We start from the raw sequence: 27704 nt of genomic DNA, 5'->3' as shown, positions 1-27704 counted from the left end.
CCAATCGCGTGCCGACATTTCCAACTGCGTTCATAAACCGAGGCCCTGTATATTTCCTTCCAGACTGTAGTGAACATTCTGTGAGCCACAAGATGTCGAAACGTAAAAATGCAGACACGCGTGCAACAGCAGTACGAAATAGAAAGTGCAGCAATCAAAAGAATATCTTGCCACATGCTCTCGGTGAATTGCAAGACTACAATGAGAGACCATTTCCCCCCATATGCAGCATTGGCAAGATGGACACTATGTGCTCTTCCTGTGGAGCGTACATGTAGAAAGCTGAACTGCATTCCGGTTGCTTCGGGGTGAACGCTAAATTTTCCACCTGCTGTATGCCAGGAAAAATTGTTCTTCCCAACATCAGTGAACCACCACCACCACCACCACCACCACCGACTGCACACCTGAAGCAAGGGATTTTCGATCCAACATTCGGGAAACTACTGCGTCACATCTGTGTTATGCTGCGCTTTGTGCGGGTTATCTTCTAGTTGTATTTAAGAATACTAATGAATTAAATTTCAATATTTTGGACCACCTTTTTATGCAAAACAATAAAGAAGCATAATGAGACCGGAGAAGCTAAAAAGACAGAAAATTGATTGGAAGGCTAAAGAAACTCAGCAAAACAGATGAGCACGATTTAAAGATAAGGTATTTAAGGAATGGGAAAAACACAAGTGCTGAACTTACACAAGAATGGTCACAGACATCAGGGGTTCAGGTACTCATCTACTATCAGAAGTGGTCTCCATGGCCAAGTTGCTGTCAAAAAGCTGTTTTTGCATTAAAGTAACAAATCCAAGAGAATGAAATATGCCAAATAACATCAAAGTTGGGATGCTAATCAGTGGGGAAAGGTACTTTGGAGTGATGAGTGAGGTGCGGTATGGGAGCATGTGCCATAGAAACAGCGCATCGCTGCATCCATTTTCTGCCGGTACTCCTGGGGCCTCCATCCAGCCACCCTCATCTGCTTGAGATGCCGATCAACCTGATGCAACCACGAGGCACATGGTCGGCCTATTGGATTCCACCACCCACAAGGCTCCTTCACTGAGAGAATCTGGTAAGCAGGATCAGCATCAGTAGAACTAGCCACGTGTCCATAAAGCTGCAGCTGACAAATCTCACTCTCTCACAATGTCTCTCCAAAAAGAGCGTTGAGAACCCCCCCCCCCCCCATCTACTTTCTCAACAATCCTCTGGAAGAAGTCCTTTCATTCAAGCTTCTGGGTTTCACTATCTGCCATGATCTTTCCTGGAAAAGCCACATTTCCAACCTGGCCTCCAAAGCCAGTCACCAACTGGGAATCCTCCATCGTGCAAAGTCCTTCCTCGACCCACCTGAGCACCTGACCACATACAAAGCTTTTGTCTGCAGCCTGATAGAGTACTGCTCTCCCCTCTGGGCTGATGCTCCTGCCTCTCACCTTTCTCGACTTCACGCTGTGGGAACCAAAGCATTTAGGAACATTGGTATCTCCAGTGGTGAGGCTGAATCTTTAGGCCTCTCACCGCAGGCAGGTCGGTGGTCTTTCAGTCTTCTACCGTCTCCTCTCCGGTCTCGCCCCCCCCCCACAACGCTCTGTCTGCGGTATATCCCCCCCCCCCAAATATTTCCTCAGGGCACTCAAGGTCCGCCAGCAACTACCCTTCTGGTAAAACTACCAAAATCACGAATCATTGCTCACCTTCACTCTTTCATTCCTCTTTTTTTCTCACCTTTGGAATAAACTCCCAATCTCTCTTCAATCCCATTCTTTCCTCCAGGCCTTCAAAACAGCTGTTCACCAACACCTATCTTCCCTCAACCAAAACCTCAACCTTTTCTACCCCCTTAATCCACCCCAAACCGACCTCCTTTCAAATTCCCTGCTTTCCTTCCTGAAAGTCCCTGTAATGTCCATCTTGTATACCCTGTGTTCCCCACCCAATCCCTCTCCCTTCCACAAATCTCCTAATGTCTCTGCTCCCCACTGTTTTGTCCTTCCCTCTCCCACCCCTCTTGTCTTATGCTCCCCTTTGCTGTGTGTTGTATGTTAGCTCTCATACAAGCCTCGACAATGTGTATATATATATATATATATATATATATATATATATATATATATATATATATATATATATATATATATATATATATATATATATATATATATATATATATATATATATATATATATATATATATATATATATATATATATATATATATATATATATATATATATATATATATATATATATATATATATATATATATATATATATATATATATATATATATATATATATATATATATATATATATATATATATATATATATATATATATATATATATATATAAATATATATATATATAAATATATATATATATATATAAATATAAATATATATATATATATATCTGACGCAAACAAACTATGCTGGTACCAAATCTCAGTTAAGTCTCTCTCAGCAACTGCTCGTTGAACACAAGGTCTGATCAGCGATAGCCAAGGACTCTCCAAAAAGACTACCGGCACCGAAGGAGTTAAGTCTTCGTCTCAGATCCTTGGTCAGATTCCAAGTCTCACATCCGTAGAGCAAAACTAGAAGCACGAAGGATTTAAAGACTTGGACTTTCATCCTCCCGCATAGGCACCAACAGCACCACACCCCATGATCCAGTGAATCCATGACTTTGCAGACCTAACCCAGATGTCTATTGACCCTTGGCTCACAACTTGCAGACACATGAATGTCACTGCCAAGGTAAGTGAATCTCTCTGGACCTCAACATCCTCGCCAAAAACAGGAACAGAAAAAGATAGTAGCATCCAAGATGTCATTGAAAGCCTGGATATTAGTTTTGGCCCAGAAAACCCATAATCCCAGAGGTTCCAACTCATAATTCAGTGCTTGGAGGGCCCCAATTAGGATATCCAGTGTCTCCACAAAGATGACTGCATCATCTGCAAAATCAAGGTCAGAAATCTTGACATTCCCAAATGATGCACCACAACATGATCTCTCTGACATCCTCCCCAGAATCCAGTCCATACAAACACTGAGAAGTGTGGAGGAAGGTACACACCACTGATGAACTCCAGTAACCAAGTAGAAATAAGTCAGGAATTGAACCACCACACCTCTCAGCACTCTCAGTACCAGAGTATCGTTCAGAAATCAGATTGATCAGTTTTGGGACACCCCACGAAGACCAAGAATCCTCCAGAGGGAATCCCGACTCACTGAATCAAACGAGAGAAAATAAAACGAGAGTAAAGTTAAATGAGCTGTGAAAGACATAATGAACTAGAAGGGCACTCGGTAGAGCGCATACCTCCGCCTCGCAATGCCTGATCCAGTCGAACATATCGGGCTCAATAAATTTTAGAAATATCATGCTATATATTGTTTTTGGCCTTGTCTTTCAATGGTAAAGAATCACTTAAAAAAATTATCGGATCCGGATCTGGATTCAGATCTTCACTAAAATTGAATCATTTCTTCCTCATCACACAACCAACGTGTCCACCAAGTTTTGTCTGAATCCACCCACAACTTTTTGAGACATCGTGCTATATATTAACTTAGCCTAATCTCTCAATGGTGAAGAATCACGAAAAAATTATCAGATCCGGATCTGGATTTGGATCTTCACCAAAATTTAATCAATACTTCCTAGTCACACACCCAATATGTCCACCAAGTTTCATCCGAATCCATCCACAACTTTTTGAGATATCATTCCAGATATTGTTTTTGGCCCTATCTCTCAAAGGTGAAGAATCACTTTAAAAATAGTACCTATTTTATTTTTATTTTTGAAAAATAATTGCATTTTTTATACTAGTGCATGCCCGTAGATGCATGGCCGTACGTGCAACCCCCCCCCCGCAAAAAACTCAAACCGCGTGCCAGAAACAACAACCACACAAGCCGTTCCTTTGCTTTCATGTGCCCGTACGTGCGTGGCTGTACGTGCGAAAAAAAAAAAATATATATATATACTTTAAAACCGCTTGCCAGAAACAACCACACAGGCTGTTCCTTCGCTCTCGCGTGGCCGTACGTGCGTGGCTGTACGTGTGTGCCCATACATGCGTGGCTGTACATACAAAAAAACTAAAAAAAAAAAAAACTTTCAAACCGCGTGCCAGAAACAACAACCACACAGGCCGTTCCTTTGCTCTCGCGTGCCCATATGTGCGTGGCCAAAAATGCAAAAAAAAAAAAAAAAATTTTCAAACAACTACACAGGCCATTCCTTCGCTCTCATAAACGACGACTGGATTGGGGCATTGTGTTTATCTATAAATGCGGATAAGAAATCGAGAAATTATTAGAATACAGTAAGTCATCATTATCCAAAAGTAGTGCGTGCCCGTAAGGAATGTTCACATCATTCCACGAATTATCGCTTGCATTGAAGTAGCAACTGCTGTGATACTTCCACACAGAGTTAATTAAAATCAAGTTTACCTCCCTGTCTTTGCTTGTCATGACATTCACTGCCATTTACCATTGGCACTCCTACCCCACGGTAACTAAGGCACCGATCGATCCCCATCGTAACCAGCACGGCACGTGACGTCATCGTCGGCCGGCCGTGCACCAACCTACGCAGCCACGCCTACGCAGCACGTGTCCTGTCATTGGTTGGTAAATAAATGGCCATAACTTGGGAATCACTTGTCCGATTAATATCAAATCTTGAAAAGGCACATCCTCAGGTCCCCAGCAATATATCTGCCAAGTTTCAATTAGATCGGACCAGTGGTTGTCGGGAAACAGCGGTCACAGACACACAGATTGCTGGAATTATAGATAGATGAAATGAGGTCAATGAGATGACAAATGAAGGGGTTGAATGCAGACTGCAGAGCAATGAGTAAGGAAACCCGTCGTTGTGAATCGTTTTTACCACCAAATTGAGATGTATTTCGTTGGCAAGCATGTCGAGTGGAGCTGAATTCCTTAACACTTCCAAAGGCCACAGCGTTTTGACAATTGGAAACAAAAAAAAAGTTGTGTACTTTTTTTTGATAAATTATTTTTGGAACAATTTTTCTTCAATAAATAAATAATAAAAATTGTCTCCATGTACATTGTACACACCTTTATCTCGTTAGCACCTCTTCATAAGCAACATGGCTGAGGAAACGGCACTTCTTTGTTTCCTCGTCCAGGGCAAGAATGCGGAGGCTTTTAATGGCCAATTATTCAATTAGCACCAACGTATTTTGCCTTTTCGCAATGAAAAACACGAAAAGAGAAGAGAAGAGAAGAGAAAAACCCGTCATGGCGAACGCGGCTGAGTTTCTCTTCCCCATCGACCATGGCTACGCAGCAACGCTTCCTGTCATTGGTTGATAAAAAATGGCCGCAGCAACGGTTCCTGCCATTGGTTGGTAAATGAATGGCCATAACTTGGGAAGCACTTGTCCGATTAATATCAAACCTTGAAAAGGCACATCCTCAGGTCCCCAGCAATATATCTGGCAAGTTTCAATTAGATCGGACCAGCGGTTGTCGAGAAACAGCAGTCACACACACACACACACACACACACACACACACACACACACACACACACACACACACACACACACACACACACACACACACACACACACACACACACACAGCTGGAATTATAGATAGACTAGTACGTGTCAGTATAAAAATAAATAAATAAATATTCAAACCGCGAACAACAAACAACAACCACGCAGGCCGTTTCTTCGCTCTTGAGTGCCCGTACGTGCGTGGCCCGGAAGTTCGAATATTATTCGAAGTTACGATTATTCGCAATTTAGTTTTAATACCAATTATTCAATTAGCGCCAACGTATTTTACCTTTTCGCAATGTCTTGGCAAAGAAAAACAAAAAGAGAAGAGAGAGAAAAAAAAAATTACTTCCTGGTTCGGAGCATACCAGCACTCTGATGTTACCAAAATTTATACACCGGCTAATATGAAAACTATCACAACTTGGGGCATTGTGTTTATCTATAAATGCGCATAAGAAATCGAGAAATTATTAGAATACACGAAGTCATCATTATCCGGAAGTCCGTATGTTGTAACCCGTAATGGATCCGGAAACCCGTACGTTGTAACCCGTAATGGCAAACGCAGCTGAGCTTCCCTTTCCCATTGGCCATGCCCACGCAACAACGTGTCTATCATTGGTTTGGTAAATAAATGGCCATAACTTGGGAAGCACTTGTCCGATTAATATCAAACCTGGAAAAGGCACGTCCTCGGGTCCCCAGCAATATACCTGGCAAGTTTCAATTAGATCGGACCAGCGGTTGTCGAGAAACGGCGGTCACACACACACACACACACACACACACACACACACACACACACACACACACACACACACACACACACACACACACACACCCACACACACACACACACACACACACACACACACACACACACACACACACACACACACACACACACACCTGGAATTATAGATGGATGACCAAGTAGGCGAGAAGCCCCACCTCCAAGGGTGACGGCAAGCGAAGTCACGCCCCCGAAGCTAATGATTGATGGGCGTGACGTCAGTAGGAGGCAGGCGATCAGAGAGGACGGGGAAGCAGCTCGTAGCAAGGAGGAACGGACGAGTGCAGAGGAAGGACGCACATGGTCGAGAGAGAACGTAGCTAGGAGATGGCCTGTAAGAACAAGGCTTTACGGCAGGCTTTCCTTTGACGCATGAAGACGACGGCACAATGCTAATAATCGTGCTGAGGTGATTTGGTTCACGTACTGAGCAAGACGCTTGCCATCGACTCTTGGTGGGTCGTATGAGATGGGCCTTGAAGCCTCGTGTATTTCACCGAAGGGGACGGCGCCATTCTAAGCTGCACGGGGTCTCTGAGCCCTGGTGTTGAATACCGCTCACTAATTTCTTGATGAAAGTTCCCGCTGCGAGAGAGTGGCTTGGTGCCATTTTGCGCGCATCTACATGTGCAAGTAGAACTGCCTCAATTCCACGTTCCATTAAGCCCATCTCTGGACTAAGCTAAGTGCCAGAATAAAGGGAGGATTTGCTTTTCTTTTGTTTCCCCTTGTCCGTATTTAAGTCTGCGTGTAGAGGCGCCTCGACTTTAGGATTTATTTAGTTCACTTTATTATAATTACCTTTTGAATTATTGTCCCTTGTAAATATTTATATTGTCATTAAATTCCAGTTATTTTAAGTTGATGTGTCCGTGTATTTGTCGTGGGGTTCGAGTATAAACCCCCCTGTGCTGTGCTTCCCCGTGCCTCTGTCCCTCCCCCATTGCACCCTTCCCCTCTCGCGCGCGTTATAATCTCCTTGGACCAACGTGTCCACCTCTTAAGGAAAAACCGCTCGGCTATCCGGGCTGGCGGTGTTAACCGCCAGTCACCACAATTTGGGGTCGGGGGTTTAACCTGGACCGCCAGCTCCACGACAATATGAGTATTCACCATTATTCCAGAAGAGATCATGGTTAATTAAACCTTTCTAGGTCATTTGAGTGGGGGTCCATGGTTTTGGTTACTGTATCAAAGAGACCACAATAAAATAAATAAATAAGTTTGAAAAGCCCCAATTAAAAAAAAAATTACAATTGTAAAAGGACTACGAGCACCGATTTCATGCAGCATATTTTTCTGTCAAACGATGGATTTACTGATCACAGCTTGTAAAAATCCATGTAATACAACAGATTGCACATAATCTCTGTTCAAAAAAGGAGCTCCAACCTCAGAAAGTGTTGCTGCTTTTTCCTCCAACGAAAATTGAAAATCATTTTCTTCTGCAGCTCGAGTGAGTTCCACTTCTGCCGTTTCCAAATCTTTCAGCTGCTGTTTCAGCTTTTCCACTTTACAGGGAGGCAATGTCTGCGCCTCTAACTGTATCTTGATATGATCCACCAAAGCAGTTTCCTTTTGGTGTTCCAAATCTGGCAAAACAAAAACAAAATAAAATAAAACAATCGCAAAAAACAACAAGACAGAGCATTTAACAATATAGAACCTTACTGGGGTATAGAGATTACAGTAGGTCAGAGAACTAGTGTAGACTCAGTTGGATTGACAAACAGCACTTGCAAGAGAAATTCATGTTCCTTTATGAACGTTGTGATGCCAGAACATTACTCATAAACTTCAAAATTAATATTAAATTTAAAAACAGGTTTTCTTAAGTTTGCACATGCATTGTAAATGCAAAATGTACAACCCTATCTGATTGCTGTGCAAATCTGCATATGTGTAACGTAATATTTTTAAATATGTTTCGTGAACAATATAAATTATAGTAGATTTAGGTGTGGATAAACAGAAACAGCCTCAGGGACAGGCATGGAGAAACAGCCTCAAGCTGGACATAATTCACGTTCAATGTATAAAATAAATCTATGGTTAAATTTCAGGTGACTTCAGGCACAGTTCAACAAAACGAATTTGTTGAACTGTGCCTGGAGTCACCTGGGCACACCAGTCGAGTCCATAGGTCTTGCATTCTTTACAAATTCATGATTGGAAAAATAAATCCAGAAAGTACTTTTCACTGCAGTGTTACCAGGGTAAAAAGATGCAGGAACCAGGCAGGCAAAAATTGAGGATGATAATGGAACAGCCCCAGAGGGCAATTCACCCATTCTCAAATAAATTGATGAGTTACTTTATGCAGGAGACAGGATGAAAATTTGGGAGGAGAATACAAGCTGTTGCACGCAGGTGGGGATGGAAGGAGTAATGGCGTGGGAATAGCATCGGAAAAGATCAGTAAGCAGGTGGTCAGAGTGGAAAGATGTGAAGGACGGATTGTTTTGGCATGGGTGGTAATACTGTTGTGGAGCCGGGCGTCGGTTGCGAGCACGACCGCTAGGTGGAGCAGTAGGGTCGACTCTACCGAACACCCGGAATCGAGATCGTACCTTTTGGAAAACTCCGAAAGGTACGGGTCCCTGACAGGAACGTGAATAGTCAATAAATCAACCACGTGGGACAGGGTTATCTGCCAAACTTCAAAATACCTAGATGCCCACGTGGCGAGCTAACGAGGATTCACACCCTCGACGGCACTCGTACGGGACGTGCCGTATGCGTGCTCGACCCGTGTGTAACCCGAGCGGATGGTTACCGAGGTCCCGTCGGTCCAAATGTACAATTTTCCGCTTCCCAAATTTCCCAACACGCACCGTGCTAAGCCAATGAAAGAAACACAGAAACGAGCTGAAACATTTAACAGGGGATTTATTTATAATGGGGGGCAGGGGGAGTTAGGCTAACCCCCGCTTTAGCGGGGAAAATGGCCTTTAAATGCTTGTGTGTGTGTGTGTGTGTGGGGGGGGGCAGGGGGGCACGCAAGGAGCAGAGTTATTCGATTATAAGAAATGAAATGCAATGTGCAAGCAAAAGCACTTATCCAGTTTCTACTTAAAGACGGGGCCCCACGGACACACACACGCACACACAGATACCCAGAAAGAAAAATGGACCTTCCCGCCTCGTGCGGTTTGGCTGAGACGAGCGAACCAGATCGGCGTCGAGATGCGACCAGCTCAGCGCCAGCGAGATGCAGACCAGAGCAGCGTCGAGATGCGACCCGCGCTCCAGCAGACCCGAGCAATTCAACGTCGGCAACGAGACGAGAGCAGAAGAAGCACCAGCGAGATGCGACCAGCGTCGAGAGATGCGTTCAGCGCTCGAGCGGGCCAAACGCAATTATCCTTGTTCTTCTCACGCTCGCCCCAACAACCACGCTCTCCGCCTGTCCGATCGCGCCACAACCTTATTCCCCCTTGTCCGGGGGGGGGCGGGGGCGATGCCTCCTCGCTACTCACTCTCCCTCACTGGACGGTTTTGGCACGCAAATGCGCTCGTCGCCTCTGTCATTCGCCAAAACGGGCGCCAAGTCTGTTGATTGGTCCAGGTGGGGGGGGGGTGGTGACATCACGTGGACCGCCCCTCACACAGTGGTGGAGTCCCATTGGCGGAAGGACGGCAACCCCGCTCGCACTTTGGCGTTGCGTTGAAGCGAGGTGAAGGCGCGTTGTTGTTATAAGGGGTGTAAAAATGTAAAAGAAAACCCTAACTGTCAAATTAACTCTGCAGCGCACAAACATTTAATTCCCATTAGAGGAGGGACAGGTTCTATCTATAAACACACACTTACCGATATAACTAAGCTATGGGGACGGCTGTCTGTGTGCACAAGGCTTCCAAATTTGTAACAATAGAGGCAAATAGTGTTATAGCAGTATATGGGCCACAAATGGGAAGTGCTGGGACAGAGAAGCAGGAATTCAAGGACGCAATGGAGAGGATGATGGGAATGGTCGAGCTAGAGGTGATGCTGTGCATTGCATGGGACTTTAACGCGCATGTGGGAGTAGCGGAGCCAGGTGAAGAGGAATGTGTTGGTGAAAAGGAGGGGCTTTTTTAATACTTGCTCTGGGCTCATGGTGGGAATTGCAGGAGCAAGCGGGAATTGATCGTAATTTAAAACGGGGAACGTATCATTGTGCACAAACAAATGTACTCTTAAAAAGAAACCATCAAAATGTAGGATCATGCAGTAAAATGTCCTTTCGAGCGTGTAAAACTATATGCTGTTTGAAAATGCTTGTGAATGCCATAAATTTAATAACATTACAGAACAAAATGGAAAAAGCCTCTTGCTTTCCCCACCTTCCAACACTTATCCTCCACCCTTCAACCCTCTTTTCATCGTCAAACACCCTCACCTTCAAAGATGCTCCCAATCCACCACCCTCGTCCTGCACTCACCTGTTTCGAGGATGGTTGATTCAACAGTATCCAAGCGTTGACGTAGGCTGGATTTATGGCTCTCCATCTCACTAATATACTTTTGTAAGTTTTCCTGTTTCTGCAACCATTGCTGTAGATCCTGGTGTAGAGCTTTTAGCTTCTCCTGAATAAATAAATTGTAAAAAAAATTAGAATCACAAATTGTGAAAGAAAAAACGAAATGACAGAAAAAAATGGAGTTTGGAATTACAAAGAAGAAAGATAAAACAGGCAGCTATGAAAGATTAACGTTCATCTTGTGACGCGATGAAAACATTACACAGCTTTATCATAGCAAGGATTATTTCTGTCTCAGATTTATTTATTTTAAAGAAAGCCTTACAACTACATTTTATCTGTGCCACCAAAGATGGACAGAGGTTATGTTTTCATCCCTGTCTGTCTGTGAGCAGGATATCTCAAAAAGTTATGGACAGATTCGGATGAAACTTGGTGGACAGGATTGGGTGTGTGACAAGGACGAAATGATTCGATTTTAGTGAAGATCCAGATACGAGAATTATTTTAAGTGATTCTTCACCAATGAGAGAAACGATATATGGCATATTTCAAAAAGATTGTGGACAGATTTTTACAAAACTAGGTGGATGAGTTGAGTAGGTGACAAGAACCAGCAGATTAGATTTAGGTTCAGGTCTGGATGCAGATCTGACCCATCAGTGGGATACAAAATGTAAACCGTTCAGTCTGGTTGAGATGTGTTCTACTGAGCACCGGTCAATTTCGCCCGTCCCCTGCGCAGCAAGAGACGTGGTTTTGCAATCACATCTGTCTGTCTGTCGTTTGTCATCAAATTTTTAACAAAGCTTTATTATGAGAAAATTGAGAAGATAAATTAATAATTTGATCAAAAGGTTAAAATCACAATAAATTGTCAATTTTCATGCAATTGACCTGAGATTTTAAAGGATTTGCATGTTGGGTCACTGTTCACCAACCAAAATAAAAAAGCTGATTGTTTTTGTTTTTATTGATCAAAAGGTCAAAGGTCAAGGTTGCATAAAATTGTCAATCTTCATCCGATTGCCTTGAAATTTGATCAGGGTTAGCATATTGGGTCACTGATGCATATTGTTTTTGAAGTCAAGAGGCTAAGGTTACCTAAAATCGTCAATTTTTAATATTTCTCTTAGCTATTTTTGTAATGTTTAGCATACGGAAGAAAAAAGTCCGAATACAAAGCGGACGCAGGCTTTGCATTTTCAGATGCTTTCTTGTTTATATCTGTACTGGAATTCAAGTAACCTTTAAACATGTTACATATATGTTAAATAAATTGTGATCTATCTTGCATTTATACTAAAGATGCTGTCAAAATAATAAGTGCTTGTATTTGAAACTTGCATTTTACTCTCTGCTGGACATTATTACTGATAAACTTAACTTCCCTGTGCATAATTTGTGCACTTTTCTGGTTTTGTTTGGGATATTCATTGACAATTTGCTGAATGAGCATGCATTTTATAAGGTAAAAGCTTCTCTGAGTCATTTTAGTGATGGCATCCATTTTCTTCCTGGCATTTGCTTTACCTGCATTGCAGTGCAGGAAGGTGTACATTTCACCCAGATCACATCGTCAGCAAGTTGAAATTCCATCAAAATAACTGGTCAGATTGGTGTGGCAATCATACATGGAGGAATGACCGACTTGTTCTAGCAGTGCCAACTGCACTGACCTTTCAAACTTCTATACCTTCACACTTGTGAAGGAGTAGCTCATTGTGATATTTATTTCCTACATCCCAAGTAGTTGTCAACAAATCTTGTTTTCCCTTTGAAACGAGGACATTCGCGGAGGCCGAGTTTCAGTGGATTCCAAATCATCGACTTGGAGTATCCCTCGTTGGGGCGGAATGTTTCTATAAGGCTTGTGACCTCCTGTGACTCCGTTTATCGTGCAAGTGATCGTCACAGTGAGGCCGATGTCACGAAAAAAAAAACTAAAACGGGTACGCTTGCACAGATGCTCAATGAAGCAGCATTTCCTAGCATCACTGCTACACAGAACATATGTCTTCTGCTCCTGCTTTGTCATGTTTCCTGAATATATGCTTAAACGGCCCGTTTATTCCAAATGCTCGAAATCTGGGCCACAACTGACTTGGGGGTGTGATTGCAGTTTGTTAGCATGGTCAACCAACTGCGACCTGTCAGTAGTCTCTACTCCTGATCAGGTGACATTTATCAGGTGCATTAATTGGACAAGTTGCTCGAATTTGCAACAAAAAACATCCCCAATGAAAAGTACAACAGGAAATTATGAAACAACAGAAAAGTTTCTGTACTATATGTCATGAGGATAACAAAAAAAAAAAAAACATAAAAAAACTAGAACGGGCACTCAGTAGAGCGCATACCCTCGCCAACACTACATTTTGCCCCCCCCCCACCAGAAACCATTGATTGTGAGGGTATTTAATCCCATACCACATCTGCCATCTCATATGTGTTATGATGGCTTAAAAACATTAAATTTCCTGCTGTTTGACACAGATTCACGTACATTGTACAATTTCTGTATGAACTCCCTGACCTTTTTGGGTGTCGGTGTCAAGTCAATCTGATGACAACTGGTCACATTATAAGAAATAAGTTCAGTGACACCCCCCCCCCCCCAATGCTTTAAACTCACCAATAAAGTCACTGTCAAATACTACACATCACAGGATAGGGAATTGAAGTCTAAACATTTTGAATCTACTTACATGCAAAATGTATAAGAATTGACCACATTATGATAAAGGTCGTTGACCCCCCTGACCTTTGACCCAAACCGCTAACAAAGGTAATGACATCATTGTGTCATATCATATATCACAAGATTGGGCATTGAATTCACAACATTTTGGCATTGGTTGCATGCAAATTGGATAAAAATCGACCGCACTATGGCAAAATGACGATTTTGACCTTTTCATGACCTCGACCTTGACCTTTGCACTCTTAATTTTGTAATTAAGATCAGAAGTGTGGGGAACAGAAGTCAACATTTTGGTGTTGGTTTCATGCAAATCGGATAAGGATTGACCGTGTTATGACTGAAACCGCACATTTTGCAATGTCGTGACCCCCCTGACCTTTGACTCCCAACCGCTAATAAGGGTTATTAAGTCATTGTGTCATGTCACATATCACAAGATGGGGCATTGAATTCTGAACATTTTGGCATAAGTTGCATGCAAATTGACCGCACTATGGTAAAAGACGATTGACCTTTTCATGACCTTGACCTTTGACCCGATCACTCCCAAAATCTAATCAAATCGTCCTTGGATAATAACCAATCATCCCACCAAATTTGCTGCGATTCAGTTCAATACTTTTGGAGTTATGCGAATAACAAACAAACAAACACACATATTCACAAACAAACAAATAAATAAATAAATAAATACACAGCGATCAAAACATAACCTTCGCAACAAAGTTTGTGAAGGTAACCATCGATCTATACAAGGTATTGGCAGTAAAGACAACGGTGATATGTAAACATAAATGATTGAAGAGCAGCGAAGAGGAAGAAGCAGATAAAATGTTTGACGTGTGAAACAAACTTTTACATACTGGTGCCTCAGCTTTCATATTCTCTATATTTGCGAGATCCTCCTCTAATTGATGCTTTTCCCTCTCCAGCTCATGGACAAGAAGTTCATCCATCTCATGCACACCCTCTGGCAGATAACGATAACGCCAAAGCAGAAGAATGTTGTGAGCTCAATGCATTGGGAACGTGCAATTAAAGTGCAATGTTGTTGAGTCAACTCACTGATCTGACGAGACAAGTCTCTCTTTGCAGCACCACCATCATCTGCACCTTGAAGGAATTGTATATATGTCATATCAACATAATTGTTGAACAGCTAGGGGAGGGTGAGCAAGAATGAAGTACAGGAAAGAGAAAAGGACAGTAAATATAGGCTGGATTTATGGCTTTGCCAATTACCATCCCAGACATGGTCACTCCACTCAAAATCTGAGTACCTCTGTGCATTTTTGCTCCCTTTTCTCCTCTTTATCAAATATTCCTGCAGATTCGTCATTTCCATACAATGACATATTTGTACAGCATCTCTGATACAACTGTAAGGCAGACAGACATTCCATTCATATTGTTACGGCTGTGGAAATTCGCATTACACCATAAAGGATCCTCAGGTGAAATATCTCCATAGGTACATGTGGAGTTAGCCCAAACCCGTTGTATAAAGGGAATTTATGCGATTCATCCGGGCTGCGACACTTCGAGTTAGCCATTTTTTCTTTCTCTATTGTTATTTTCGACCATTAAGCCGCCAACAATGCAAACAGCCACTACCCTTACCTTCACAACTCCATCCCGCAAACACCGCTTCACCGCCATTCCCAAACGGTGCCATAACCATCAAACCACCACCGAAAACCCTCCACCACCTTCGCCTCTCTCCTTCACAACCAACAACCGCACCACCTGTGAACACTGAACGTCGGGCTGTCTCAGGCCCGTTCGGCGATTGGTGCCGAATGCACCGAGCCGCGAGCACGAATGGCGGCCTTTCCGAGGGGAAATTCGGATCAGAAACGCTTCACGCCCACTTGTCCTCCGTCCAATTGGCGAACGCGGGGCGGCTTGGCCCCACCTCCAAGCGTGTGCATGTGAAGTCCGTATATGCAAAATTTTAGGATCAGGAGACGCCCATTGTTGCCCGACCAATGGCTGACCGGGGGGGCGGTGTGGCCCCGCCTCCAATCGCGTTCTGATGCTAAAATTTGCATATTGGCTGCTCCTGCCGCCTATAAAAAGATGAGCGCAAGACGAATTGAAGAGAGTTGGGTTTTGGAGTTGCTTGGAGAGTGTCGTCGAGAGGTTGCTCTTGGGGGACAAGGAGCGTTGCGTTGGCGGAGTGGAGTCGAGTGCGCGCTGTGGAACTGCAAGCAAGGGAGCTCAGGTCCGAGGCAGGAAGGACGGCGGTCGGCGACGAGGTTGCGGTGTGGGGGATCGCTTGTCTCGTCGCGGGACCCAAGCCAGCCAGCCACTCCCCTCCCCCAGGGCATCAACAATTCCCCCTTTCCCCCGCGCTGAGATAGTGCAAAAGGGGGCCCCGTTCCCACCCCACTCCAAACGTGGTGCCAACCAAACCCGCCAAAATAACCTAATGTACATACATGAAGCAAAAACATGAGTACAACTTATGTGCATGTATAATACATCATGGTTATATACCTGGGATCATTCCAATTGCACTAGGCCATGGATTAACTAACACACAGGTGTAAGGCCTGCTGATCTCAACCGTTTCATGCTATGGCGGCGCATGATTTTATTGGAGTGGAGTCAAGCCAGCTGTCCAGCCAATGGGTGTAAAGCAATGTGGTGGAGTCAAGGCAGCTGAATACCGACCCATGTCTGATATTTTCCAAGTCTAAAAAAGGCATAACTGAAAAATTGACGAAACACCCTGAAACTCAAACTCATTCTGTAACTTATTATCATTATAAAGCCATGTATCAAGTTTCAATTGAATATATTAAAGGGTGTGGGAAAACGTCAGAAATAAAACCACAGGTGGGACGGACGGACAGATGGAGAGCAAACTTATAGTCCCCTCCAGTTAAACCGATAGAGGACTAATAAAATGGGGCGAAGGATTAAAAGGGAACAATTTTTTTCGATAAGACCCAGGGTGAAAATGCTCACGATTTATTGGTCATAAACCTGGTTATCACACAAAATATGAACAATGTTTACGAAATAGTCACATACACCCTGGGCCGGATTTCCACATATAGGCCAACGAGGCCCTGGCCCAGGGCAGCAACTGAAGTAAGGGTGGCAAAGAGAGTGAATCAACTGTCTTTGTGATTTCATAACTTATGAAAATTGCTTTGTGATCAGACAAAATTGTACTTCTTTGAAAAGCATTTCCAAGGAATTGTGGATGAAGCCCTTATTATTGTTTTTCTTACATAACCAGCTGCCAACGTCAATATAAAATGGATGCAGTGATGTTGACAACTGATTAGCGCCGTGATGACGTCTACAGCTGATTGGCGCCACACCAGATTTGTGGGCCACAGCATCATGCGTTCCTCGCAGCAAAAAGAGTGTTTAAGATTTTCTGATTCATTAATTTTAAAGGGGAAGATAGTTTTTCCTGTACAAGAAGTGTCACCAATTATTGTCGTTTTGCTGTCTTCTGTGCACAAGATCAGTCCGTTTGTGGCTCGTCTCTAATCTTAGTAACCCATTTTACGCCTTCCCGTGCATTGCAAATTAAAGTAGATACCGCCTTGATAATTAATGAATGCTGGAGGACGAAGTTAAAGTAATTGACATCTGAGCTCAGCACCACATTGATATGAAGGTATGGATTCAGAGGGTAGTCCTGACATGCAGATACAGCAGAACAACGCACGAACTCAAACAAGTGTGCAGATGACTAAAGCAAATTGTCACCTCAGCTTCACCGTCTTACAACACCCACCATACAGCCCCAACTTGGATCCATCAGATTTTCATTTATTTCCCAAAAATGATGTTAAGGCTGCTGTGAAGTGCTGGTTATGTCAGCTGAACACACAGTTCTATTGTGACGGCATCAAAAAACTGCTTGAACATTGGCAAAAATGTGTTGACCGCAATGGTGATTATGCTGAGAAGTAAATAGCCCCATGATAGAATAAAGATTGATGTAAGTATCTGTGTTTCATTCAAATATCCTTACGTTTTTAAGTTTAAAAAAAAGGGTACGAGCCATTACTTTTCATCATGCCCTTGTGCTGATGAACCTGTAGAGTTGAAAAACCCGCAGCATCAGCACCCAACCGACTAGATCTAGAGTTTAGGTATGAGTGGGCAGTCTTAAAAATTGGCCTCGGGCGGCAGAGAAGGTAGATCCGGCACTGCATAAACCAGGACTTCCATGCACATTACAATATTATGTATTCATAATGCACTGAGCAAAAGCTCTGGATGATGGGCTTTCTTCCATACCAAGCAATACTTTCTCCTGTTTGGATCATGTCTTGCCTCTCAATCAGGATGCTATTAAATCATCAATAACAAGGGGGGGAAAAAAATCCTTCATTTAATTCAGTTCCATCATCTTTGGTTACATCCTTGCTTTCAGTTGTCTCTACACTTTAAAATAACCAATGGCTTGGCTTCATTGCATCTAAAGCCTCACTTGAAGCCATATAACAATTACCGTCTTGACAAAAAAAAAACAAGCTTCACTGAACTTGAACTATCGTTAAAACTACACACCAGTTTATCTTTTAATTCAAACATTTTAGTGTTCAAAATGTTTAATCACCATCAACCTGTGGAATACCTGCCACAGCAGTCTTTCAGGACCCTTTGAGCCACATTTCAAATGGTTATGGAACATTGAGACAACCAAAAAGCCATTTGTGTCGGAGGGGGGGGTGGAGGGGGGTGTAAGGGAGGAGAGAAAGGGGTTGGTAGGCGTAGTAACCTGGGGATACTACGCAGAATGTTTATGTCTTTGGATACACAATTAACACCCCTGTTAGAGCTCATGAAACAAGTAATCCAGTTTCAATTCCCATATGTGGTACCACAAGTGTGTGTCAAAAAAAAGTTTTATTTAAAGGCTCTAAGGCTCCCGGAGGAGCAGTGACACAAATTACACACACATACATGAGAATCACCAGACTCCACTTTCACACAAATGCAGCTGGTGAGATTAGGGGAAGTGATGTCACTTTCCATAGCTTTCTGGATACCAGCGGTCATGTTTATGACATAACTTTTCTCTCCGCAATAAGTATGGCAATTGAGGAGGGATGACATCCTCCCAATGGATGCCAACCTGTGGAGTTGTTTTTTAATTTTTTTCCCCATGCTCTTTTTTTGAAACGCTGGGTGTCAAGCAAGGAAGCAGCACATACCATTTTAAAAAGTCTTTGGTATGACTTGGTCAGGGTTTGAACCACTGACCTCCCAGACACTCAGTGGACACAAATCATTATGCCATCAATGTCTACCAATATCCTTATAATTAAATTTAAAGTACACTGATGTGTACAGATGTCTTTGTCCTGCATATGATATAGATAAAAGATCATCAATGAACCTTGGATCACAATAAAAATGATACAAAATAAAAAATTTACAAGAAAAAACAAAAACAAAAACACATACATCTCCAAATAGTGCAGCCTGCTGTAATGATGCGACTTTCAAAATGATGTCATCTGCCCCAAAATGCTCAGTGCGCATGTGCAGAAACACTTAGAAACTGCAGTGTTCGAGGTACCATAAAGTATATCGTGCATCCAAGAATTGTTACCTAAAATGTCTCACAAAGTTTCTAAAGGAAGATGAAAATACTTGGAAATGCACCTCAGAGAAAGGGCTATGCCTCTGCACAATGAAAGACTTGGAGAACTTTCTCAGCTCACCGAACAGGCATCTGTCTGCACTGAAAACTCCCGACAATGTGGCTCGATGCAAAGCCCGAGTGGTCAGACATGTACAACGCAAACCCCTGATGGACCGTCACCAATGAATGGACTTTGAATCTTGTAAGAGTGCCTCATGTGAACATTGCAGGCTTGGTGATTTATTTAATGGCCATCTGCAATTGGAAAGATGATGCTGTGCTTCATTATCAAGTAACCTTAACCAATCATTCGGCAAAGGACATGTTTGTGATGTGAAAATACACAAAGCTTGTGCTCGCTATATTTACGCAGGAGTTGGATCAGGTAGACTTCCCTGAGAAAGATAGTGCATCTGCTTTGGGTGCCACGAAACACCAATGAAAGGACATATCTGGGGCTTGTGAATATGCATGGTAGGTTTAAAATGATGATGTTTACTATTATAATGTTTGGAGGGGGAGCTGTGGAAGCTGTTATAAATATATTGCTTTGTTAGGTTCGTGGGCCACAAGAGAAATATTAGATTTTTGCATTTATTGTTAAAGGAGAAGTGTCCATCCATGTGTGTTTCTTTATACATCCACTGCGGCTGCTCGCTTGTATAAATGGGCAATGGTGGGAACTCAACACCTCTCAAGTCTCATCCACGGATATTTCTCGCATTTCCTCTATTTGCCTGAGTCCGATTTGCATCCAGGAATATAACAATTATGGTTAACCATCTTGAAATGTCCACTCTTTCATTTAAATGCTAAAAATTGTGTTAAAGACTATTTAATTAGCATGCATACATCATTTTGAAAGTCACATATTACAGCAGGTTTAACATTCTCCTTCGCAAGGATGACAATCCTCTTCCAAGGCAAAAGTGACAATATTGCCTGCCACATAGATTTTACACAGATTTGTTTGACCATCCTTGATGTCACTTCTTGTATATACAATACCATTGCACAAAATAGTTTTCATATGTTCTACAATAAAAGGTCACCTTTGAATGGTCCCTATATAATTGATCGATTGAGGGAAGGGGGAAAAAAGGAAAAGAAGAAATGTGCTCAATGTTGGAATTCTGGCACATTTGATTGAAAGACACGTAGTGTACATGGCCTTACATGCAAAAGATAAATATGATAACCTCTCAAATTTACTGACTCAAAGGGATATCAATGCTCAAAATTAGAGTTGGGATTCAAACAAAGGAAAAGAAAAATAAGCAACAGTGAAGAAAATAAAAAGATGCACAAATTACCTTCACAGTCTCCATAAGCCATGTGAGAGCTCCCAGCACTTGAGGCCAAGTGTGTGGAGCTGCAATGGTGTACATTGAACTTTTTGTCAGTGGAAACGGATACCTATGGAGAGAAATTCAGTGAATGGCTTCATTAAATCACTGTCAGCATCATGTTTTAACTGATCGACACAACTGTAAATTAGTTTGCCAATCAGCCAGCAATGCATGCAAGTTGGTTAATCAAACTCTTTGTAAATGTTCATTAAAAAAAAAAATGCAATAAATATCAAAAGATTGCCTGTCGGGACATACTGCAAGTCTTTCAGAAGCCGAGGTATTTCTTCTTCGTACTTGTCAATCAGCCCATAATGGGGTTCTATCATTTGGTAAAGAAAGGAAAAAATCTGAAGAATATCATGAGTGGTTGGGTTCTGGAGCTTGCGAGGATTTATCAACTGGGATTCAAAACCCTGTTCCAGAAGGAACTAGAGTGAAAGAGGGAGAAGAGAAAATACAATTAAAGAAAAGAAAAAACAGTGCAAATTAATGAATCGATAACGATAAAAGATATATTTTTTAAAACCCTCCAGTTGCGGCCTATGGGCAAGTACAGAAGGTTTTCACAACTATGCGAGTTCCCAAAAGCTAAGAATAGCAAACCACATCTATCTTGTCTAACTATTGTCTGTTTCCTGGACCATTAATCATACCACAAATCGGTTCATGGCTGGCAGGATGGCATTGAGGTACACACACTGGCCTCTAAACTGTCTAACCTGGGTTTGAATCCTGACCCAGCTATAAACTGTCATCTCAGTGTTTCACAGGCAGGGTGATTCATCAATGTGTGTGCCGTCCCTTGGGTGGACTGTAAACTGAGTGTTCCGTCTGCCGGCATTAGTTTAATGGCGTTAAAGATTCCACAGTGTCCTTCATAAAGAGTAGGTGAGCTACCGCCAACAACATGAACAAAAATTCCAAATTCCAGCCTCGACTTCCTGTGTGGAAGAGTGGCGACCCATCCAGGATCGTAACACAAGGCAAGAAACTGCTTTGGCAGAATCAACGCTCTGCAAAGAGCATGGGTACATTCATGAATTAATGACTCAACACCAAAGGTGAATTAATTTTTCCAAGCGTTTTCACCGGCAAAAAAGGAATGGTCGCGCAAATATTAGTTGCATATTGACCACAAATCATGCACGATTGGCAAGTCTATTTCTGAACAATTTGATCCAAAAGTACCTGAAGACTGCTCCAGAATCTTTTTTTTATTCTTCTATTTTTTAAAAGAGATATGATAATTTTTGCCCTGCACTTAAACTTGCATAAAAATTTGTCATCATCTTCAGTCTTACACATGTTGATTTTATTTGGCATGTTGATAGACTTCATTAAGAACCTGCAGTAGTTATGTGGTATTTTAGTTTTCCAGATCACATTGTCTTAAAAGGGGAAAAAAAAAGTTAAATTGAGCAATTTACATATCTTAGGACCATTATGAGAAAAAAATTTCATGTCATTGCAGTTATAAAGATAATGAATAAAGATGATTGTTTCAGCTCGGTTTTCTTTCGTGGTATACACCACCGTGTGAACACGTGCAATCATGTGGTTGTGACCAAAGTGGATAGTCATTTTACTAGCTCGCAAATGATCCTTAACAATCGTTAACCCCTGTTTCTGGCGTCCTTCACTCACAATAAATAAACCGTAAATATTTTAAGTTTCAAAACTTCCTTATTACTTGAAAAATGACATCTGAAAATGTTTGATCTCCCTTTAATGTCATTTCAAAAAGCCTCCCTCCCACATATATTTTTCTTCCCAACCTTTCTGTTTCACTCGTAGCTCGTTCTCAAAATCTGACAACAAATCGGTGCGTTCACAGAGCGTTACTGCTCTTCCTGCTTTCAATAAATCTTCCCATCTACCCTGGTCATGTTTGCATCCCTCACATCTTTTTCCCATACCATGCATTTCTGCAACCACAATGTCCTCCCTCATTGAATTGGCAACGACTTTCCATCAAATCTTTCCTATTTACTCCTCTGCCCTTCTTGGCTAATCTAATAGTTTTCCAGTCAAAAAAAAAAAAATCATCTCTGGCTGTTGTACAGAGTCATCTCAATGCCCCAGAATCTGGTTGCTTGCACAGGCCAACTGGAAGGGACTGCAATACGTCTTTTCCAAAAAGGACTGGGATGCCACCCCACCCCACAACTTGAGATAATGATTCTTCTTTCTGGGAGTACTTTCACAAGAGCTTATTCTCTCTTATGCACCAGTTTATCCAATCCCATGTGTGGCCATCTTAAGGTTCTGGAACTGAGAATCTCTGCTGAGTAGTGGACAAGCAGCTTGCTTTCTCAAAATGGAAGGCTAACATGGCTGAGGGCAACTTTATACAACAAAGGTATGCCCAGCCATCAGCAAGTCAGAAAATATCTTGACAAGGCCAAACTCTTCAACCAGTTTCCTTCCACAAAGTTTGATGGTACTTTCTCAAACCTATTGCCGGTGCATAGTACCCCTCAATCTTCTCGCTCACCTCAAACAAGGGAGGAAATCTCAACTCAGTTTTTGCATCCAAATTTCATGTACCCAACCAGTTCCACTGTGTACACACCTTACCCACCATCATCCCAACTATCTTCGACTGGTTTTTTTTTTGTTGTTGTTTTTTAACACCCAAGGAGATCACACCCGCCAACTTTTGTCACATTTTGTTGTGTTGCAGCCTGAATTTAAAATATATTATATTAAATTGTTTTGCCACTGATCGACACAATATACCCCATAATGACAAAGTGAAAACGTGTTTTCAGAAATTTTTACAACTTAATTACAAATGAAAAGCTGAAATGTTTTGCGTCAATAACTATTCAAACCCCTGAGTGAATATTTTGTAGAAGTGCCTTTGGCAGTGATTACAGATTTGAGACTTCTTGGGTGTGTCTGTATCAGCTTTGCATGTCTGGATTTGGGGATTTTCACCCAGTGTTCCTTGCAGATTTGCTCAAGCTCGGTCAAGTTTGATGGGGAGTGTCGGTGAACAGCAATCTTCCAGTCTTTCCACAGATTCACAATGTGATTCAAGTTTGGGCTTTGGCTGGGTCACTCAAGGACTTTCACATTCTTGTTCTGAAGCCATTCCAGTGTTGCTTTGGCTGTATGCTTGGGGTCATAGTCCTGTTAGATCATAAATTTTCGCAACAGTCAAAAGTCTTTTACACTCTGAAGCAGGTTCTCCTCAAGCATTTGCCTGTATTTGGCTCCATTCATCGTTCCCTCTATCCTGCAAGTCTCCCAGTCCCTGCCACTGAAAAGCATCTTCAAACCATGATGCTGCCACCATCATGATTCACGGTAGGGATGGTGTTAGATAGGTGATGAGCTGTGCTCAGTTTCCGCCAGACGTTGCGCTTTGCATTCGGGCCAAAGAGTTCAATTTTCATCTCATCAGACCACAGAATATTTTGCCTCATGCTCTCAGTGTTTCACATGGCTTTTTTGCAGGTATGCTGTCATGTACCTTTTTCTCAGGAGTGGCTTCCATTTGGCCACTCTCCCATAAAGCCTCGATTGTGAAGTGCTGCAAAGACTTGTCCTTCGGGCAGGTTCTCCCATCTCAACCAAGGAACTCTGTAGTTCTGTCAGAGTTGTCATTGGTTTCTGGGTCACCTCCCTGACCAAGGTCCTTCTTGCTCAGTAGCTCAGTTTGGTCAGACAGCCAGCTCCAGGAAGAATCTGGATAACTCCATATTTTTTCTATTTCCTAATGATGTAGCTCACTGTGCTCTTGGGGGCATCCAACACTCAAGAAATTGTTTTTTCCCTTCCCCAGATCTATGCCTCCTCACAATTCTATCTCAGAGTTCTATGGACAGTTCCTTGGACTTCATGGTAGCATCTCTGCTCTGACATGCACTGTCAACTATGGGACCTTGTATAGAAAGGTGTGTTTCTTTCTAAATCATGTCCAATCAATTGAATTGGCCACAGGTGGACTCCAATCAAGTTGTGGAGACATCTCAAGGATGATCAAAGGAAATTGGATGCACCTGAGCTCAATTTGGAGCATCATAGCAGAGGGGTTGAATAATTCATACAAGACATTTCAGCTTTTCATTTTCAATTAATTTGTAAAAATCTCTAAAAACATGTTTTCGCTTTGTCATTGGGGTATTTTCTGTAGATCGGTGACAATTTTTTTTCTTCCATTTAATCCATTTTAAATTCACGCTGTAACACAACAAAATGTGATAAAAGTCAAGGGGTGTGAATACTTTCTGAAGGCACTGTAAAAGGAGAGAGAGAAGAGATGAAAAATAAAATACCCCCGAGCGGGAGTGCCGGTCATCTCTGCCAGAGGTCGAAAGCAACTCTGTGCCAGACTTTTATAGGGGCAGTTCATAAAGTACGTACGCTCTACTTCCGGGTTTCCAAACCACCCACCCCCCCTCTGTATGCAGCCTAGTGACCACCCACCCACCCCCCTCATACATCGCTAATCGCTTGCAAAGCCAGCAGTTCCTTATGAACCGATGTTTGTAAGCCATGACAATGCAGTCCCTAGCGGTGTAATTTACCTTTTTCTTTTAATATCAAAGCATGTCATTTATGAAAATAAAAGTACAAATTGACATTCAAGATAATGTTAATGTCATAAATGAAAGTAAATGTGCATATAAACTTGTGTTCCATCGTTTTAGTTAAATCTGACAAAAGCTTCAAATGTAATATTTGTCTCGGAGAGTTCCGGTTCTTAACTTTTTAATATTTTTATTTTAGTATGTACGTACTTTATGAACGGCCCATACGGGGAATCAGAACGAAGTTTGAAGGGCTATAAAATCGGAACGAGAGCAAATTTCATAAAAAATGGCTCGTGTTGTTCTAGATTATAGTCTGTAGTATCTGAATCACTAATAACATTTGATCTCTCTTGATAAATGAGGGAGGAGATACGATTTGAAAGCGACGATTTTCACAACTTTGACAGCCTCGTGACGTTGACCTCGACCTTGAAAAAAGTTATATCGTTGTGCATGTCTCATCGACCTCTATCCATTCCACTATTGGTTATTTGTCTCTACTCGGTTTGATTGTGGACGGACGGACGTACGGACGGACGGACAGACTTAGAGACTGGGGTTATTAGGTCATCTCGACTGAGATGATAGAGATGACCTAAAAATAGGAGCAATGTTAATCAGGAAGTATAATTAATGATGCAACAGGATTTAAAGTACAACCATCTTTAGGAAAGAGTTTTCTGACAACAGAATGAGACAGCTAAGAAGCATTTGGCGAACAATATACCAACACACTTGCCAAGGCAGTGTGCGGCAATGGTAAACGACTGCTAGAGTCCATCAGATACAACTCAACAGTCATTCAGAGTTGCTCAATGCTGTATGACAACCTTGAGTCAGTATTTCAGATTGAATGCCAGTCAAAATAAAGAATGAACACAGAGAGAATGCAATAAAATGAGTGCACACTTCTTAGAAAAACAGATGAGAAAGGTACAAGATTTGGGATGTCAGACTGAGAATGAAACGAGGGCATACACAATGAGAGAGTTCATAGAATACGATACCCTGTGCAGTGTTCAAGTATATACTTCAATTGAAATGGAATTGAACTTCAATTTAAAGTGATTTTTAAAATCGTTTAAAAAAAAAACTCCAGAAGTTTAATGCTTTTGAAGCAGTCTTATAAACCACCCTTATTTAACATGTTCAAGCACTGCTAAACAGAAGGGATTTGAAAATGCAAAGAAGGTGATTTGTGTTCTACAGTGTTCAAATGTATAATTCAATTTAAATAAAATAAAAATTGTAAAAGTCATATAAATTAATTAATTCCGGAATTTATCACCTTTTTTGAAGTGTCTTTTACACCACCCTATCGAACATGGTACATTCATTATTTGTGCCTGTTGTTTGTGTTCTTTATGATGTTCTTAAAGATCAGTACATTTCATATTTAGAATGATTTTCAATTTTGTTTGACAGACAGGCAGGCAGGCAGACAGGGTAAAAATGTTATCTCACTTCTCTGCAAGTGTGCGATCGGGACGGATTGAGAGCCAAAGTACTGTAAAGCGGCAGATTTGTTTTCCGATTAGTGTTCAAAATATAACATTCAATTTAAATCAGTTGTTCCTTGATCTTAAACCGACGTTCACAGACAGACAGGACGGACACGAGCGAATTGCTTAACCCCGCTTTTTGTTTCGTGTGCGCAGGGTACCGTATTTTCACGCAAATAACTGAGGCTATACGTTAACTTGGTTACAAACATTCCAACTGTGGGGTATACTCGTGTGTGGGTCATACAGTATTTCACCATACGGCACGTGACAAACACAGGGGGAGGGGAGGGGGCAAACTAAATTATCAAGGAGATACAAAAAGAGGCAGTTTATTTTTATTTTGTTTGCAGGTTTAATTGTAATATCTTTAATTACAGTTCTTTTGCATGGTTTACCGACACACACACACACACACACACACACACACACACACACACACACACACACACACACACACACACACACACACACACACACACACACACAATTCCAAAGCTATTTAAGGCACCGGTAAATAGTCTTCCAGCAAATTGTCTTCCATAAAGCTCACAAAGTCCTCGTCTTTTGTGTCACTGTGAAACAGCTAAAGCAGCTCAGTCAGCAAGTGTGGGTCTGTTGCAATCCATATCATCACTCTCGTCCTCTTCTTCTCCAGAAATCATCCCACTTTTTCATCAACTTTCAGTTTGAATTCAGTCGTAAAACTTTTACATTTTCTCTTACTTGTAGTAACAGCAGGGGTGTGTTCAGTTACCAAGCAGCTAGCTAGCACTTGACAAGCCAGCTGTTCCTTATCAACGCTTTCAAATGGCGTGCTTAAGCCACTTGGCGTACGCTATTCAAGAAACTCGGAACCTGAACACACCCCTGACATTGTACGACAGGGACTTGTGATGGTATGGACGATTTTGTGGAACAATATAAATTTCAACAGCCTGCAGGGTATTTATACATTTCTAATGGATAAGCAGTGTGGTTTCCGGTCGCATCGGTGCCAGAACCATGCTGGTTTTAACACATCAGTCCAGTAAACTTTAATTATTACATCAACCCTTTCTCAAGATATTCATTTTAATGTCAACTGGTGACGGTATTTACCACAGTTGCATGTGAAAAGACCTGTCCGTTGGCCCTTGACAACAAAACCGTTTCAGCT

General features: G+C 42.0%; 1 protein-coding gene across 3 annotated transcripts in view; it reads right to left on the bottom strand.

Annotated features, from left to right (window-relative positions):
- Positions 1–27704, bottom strand: part of NDC80 (NDC80 kinetochore complex component) — a 78093-nt gene that overhangs the window by 30836 nt on the left and 19553 nt on the right. For all 3 annotated transcript variants that reach the window (XM_085850528.1, XM_085850527.1, XM_085850529.1), the window contains 7 exons: positions 20758–20930; positions 20464–20566; positions 14808–14906; positions 14593–14686; positions 14391–14497; positions 10785–10929; positions 7752–7951 (listed from right to left, as the gene is read on the bottom strand). In XM_085850528.1, the coding sequence (XP_085706654.1) occupies positions 7752–7951; positions 10785–10929; positions 14391–14497; positions 14593–14686; positions 14808–14906; positions 20464–20566; positions 20758–20930 (921 nt within the window). The remainder of the gene's footprint in view (positions 1–7751; positions 7952–10784; positions 10930–14390; positions 14498–14592; positions 14687–14807; positions 14907–20463; positions 20567–20757; positions 20931–27704) is intronic.

Source organism: Eptatretus burgeri, chromosome 12, assembly GCF_056783735.1.
Source record: "Eptatretus burgeri isolate ZD-2024b chromosome 12, Ebu_testis_v1, whole genome shotgun sequence".
Classification (NCBI taxonomy): Eukaryota; Metazoa; Chordata; class Myxini; order Myxiniformes; family Myxinidae; genus Eptatretus; species Eptatretus burgeri.
The sequence above is the reverse complement of the archived record's forward strand: the minus strand, read 5'-3'. Positions and strand labels throughout refer to the sequence as shown.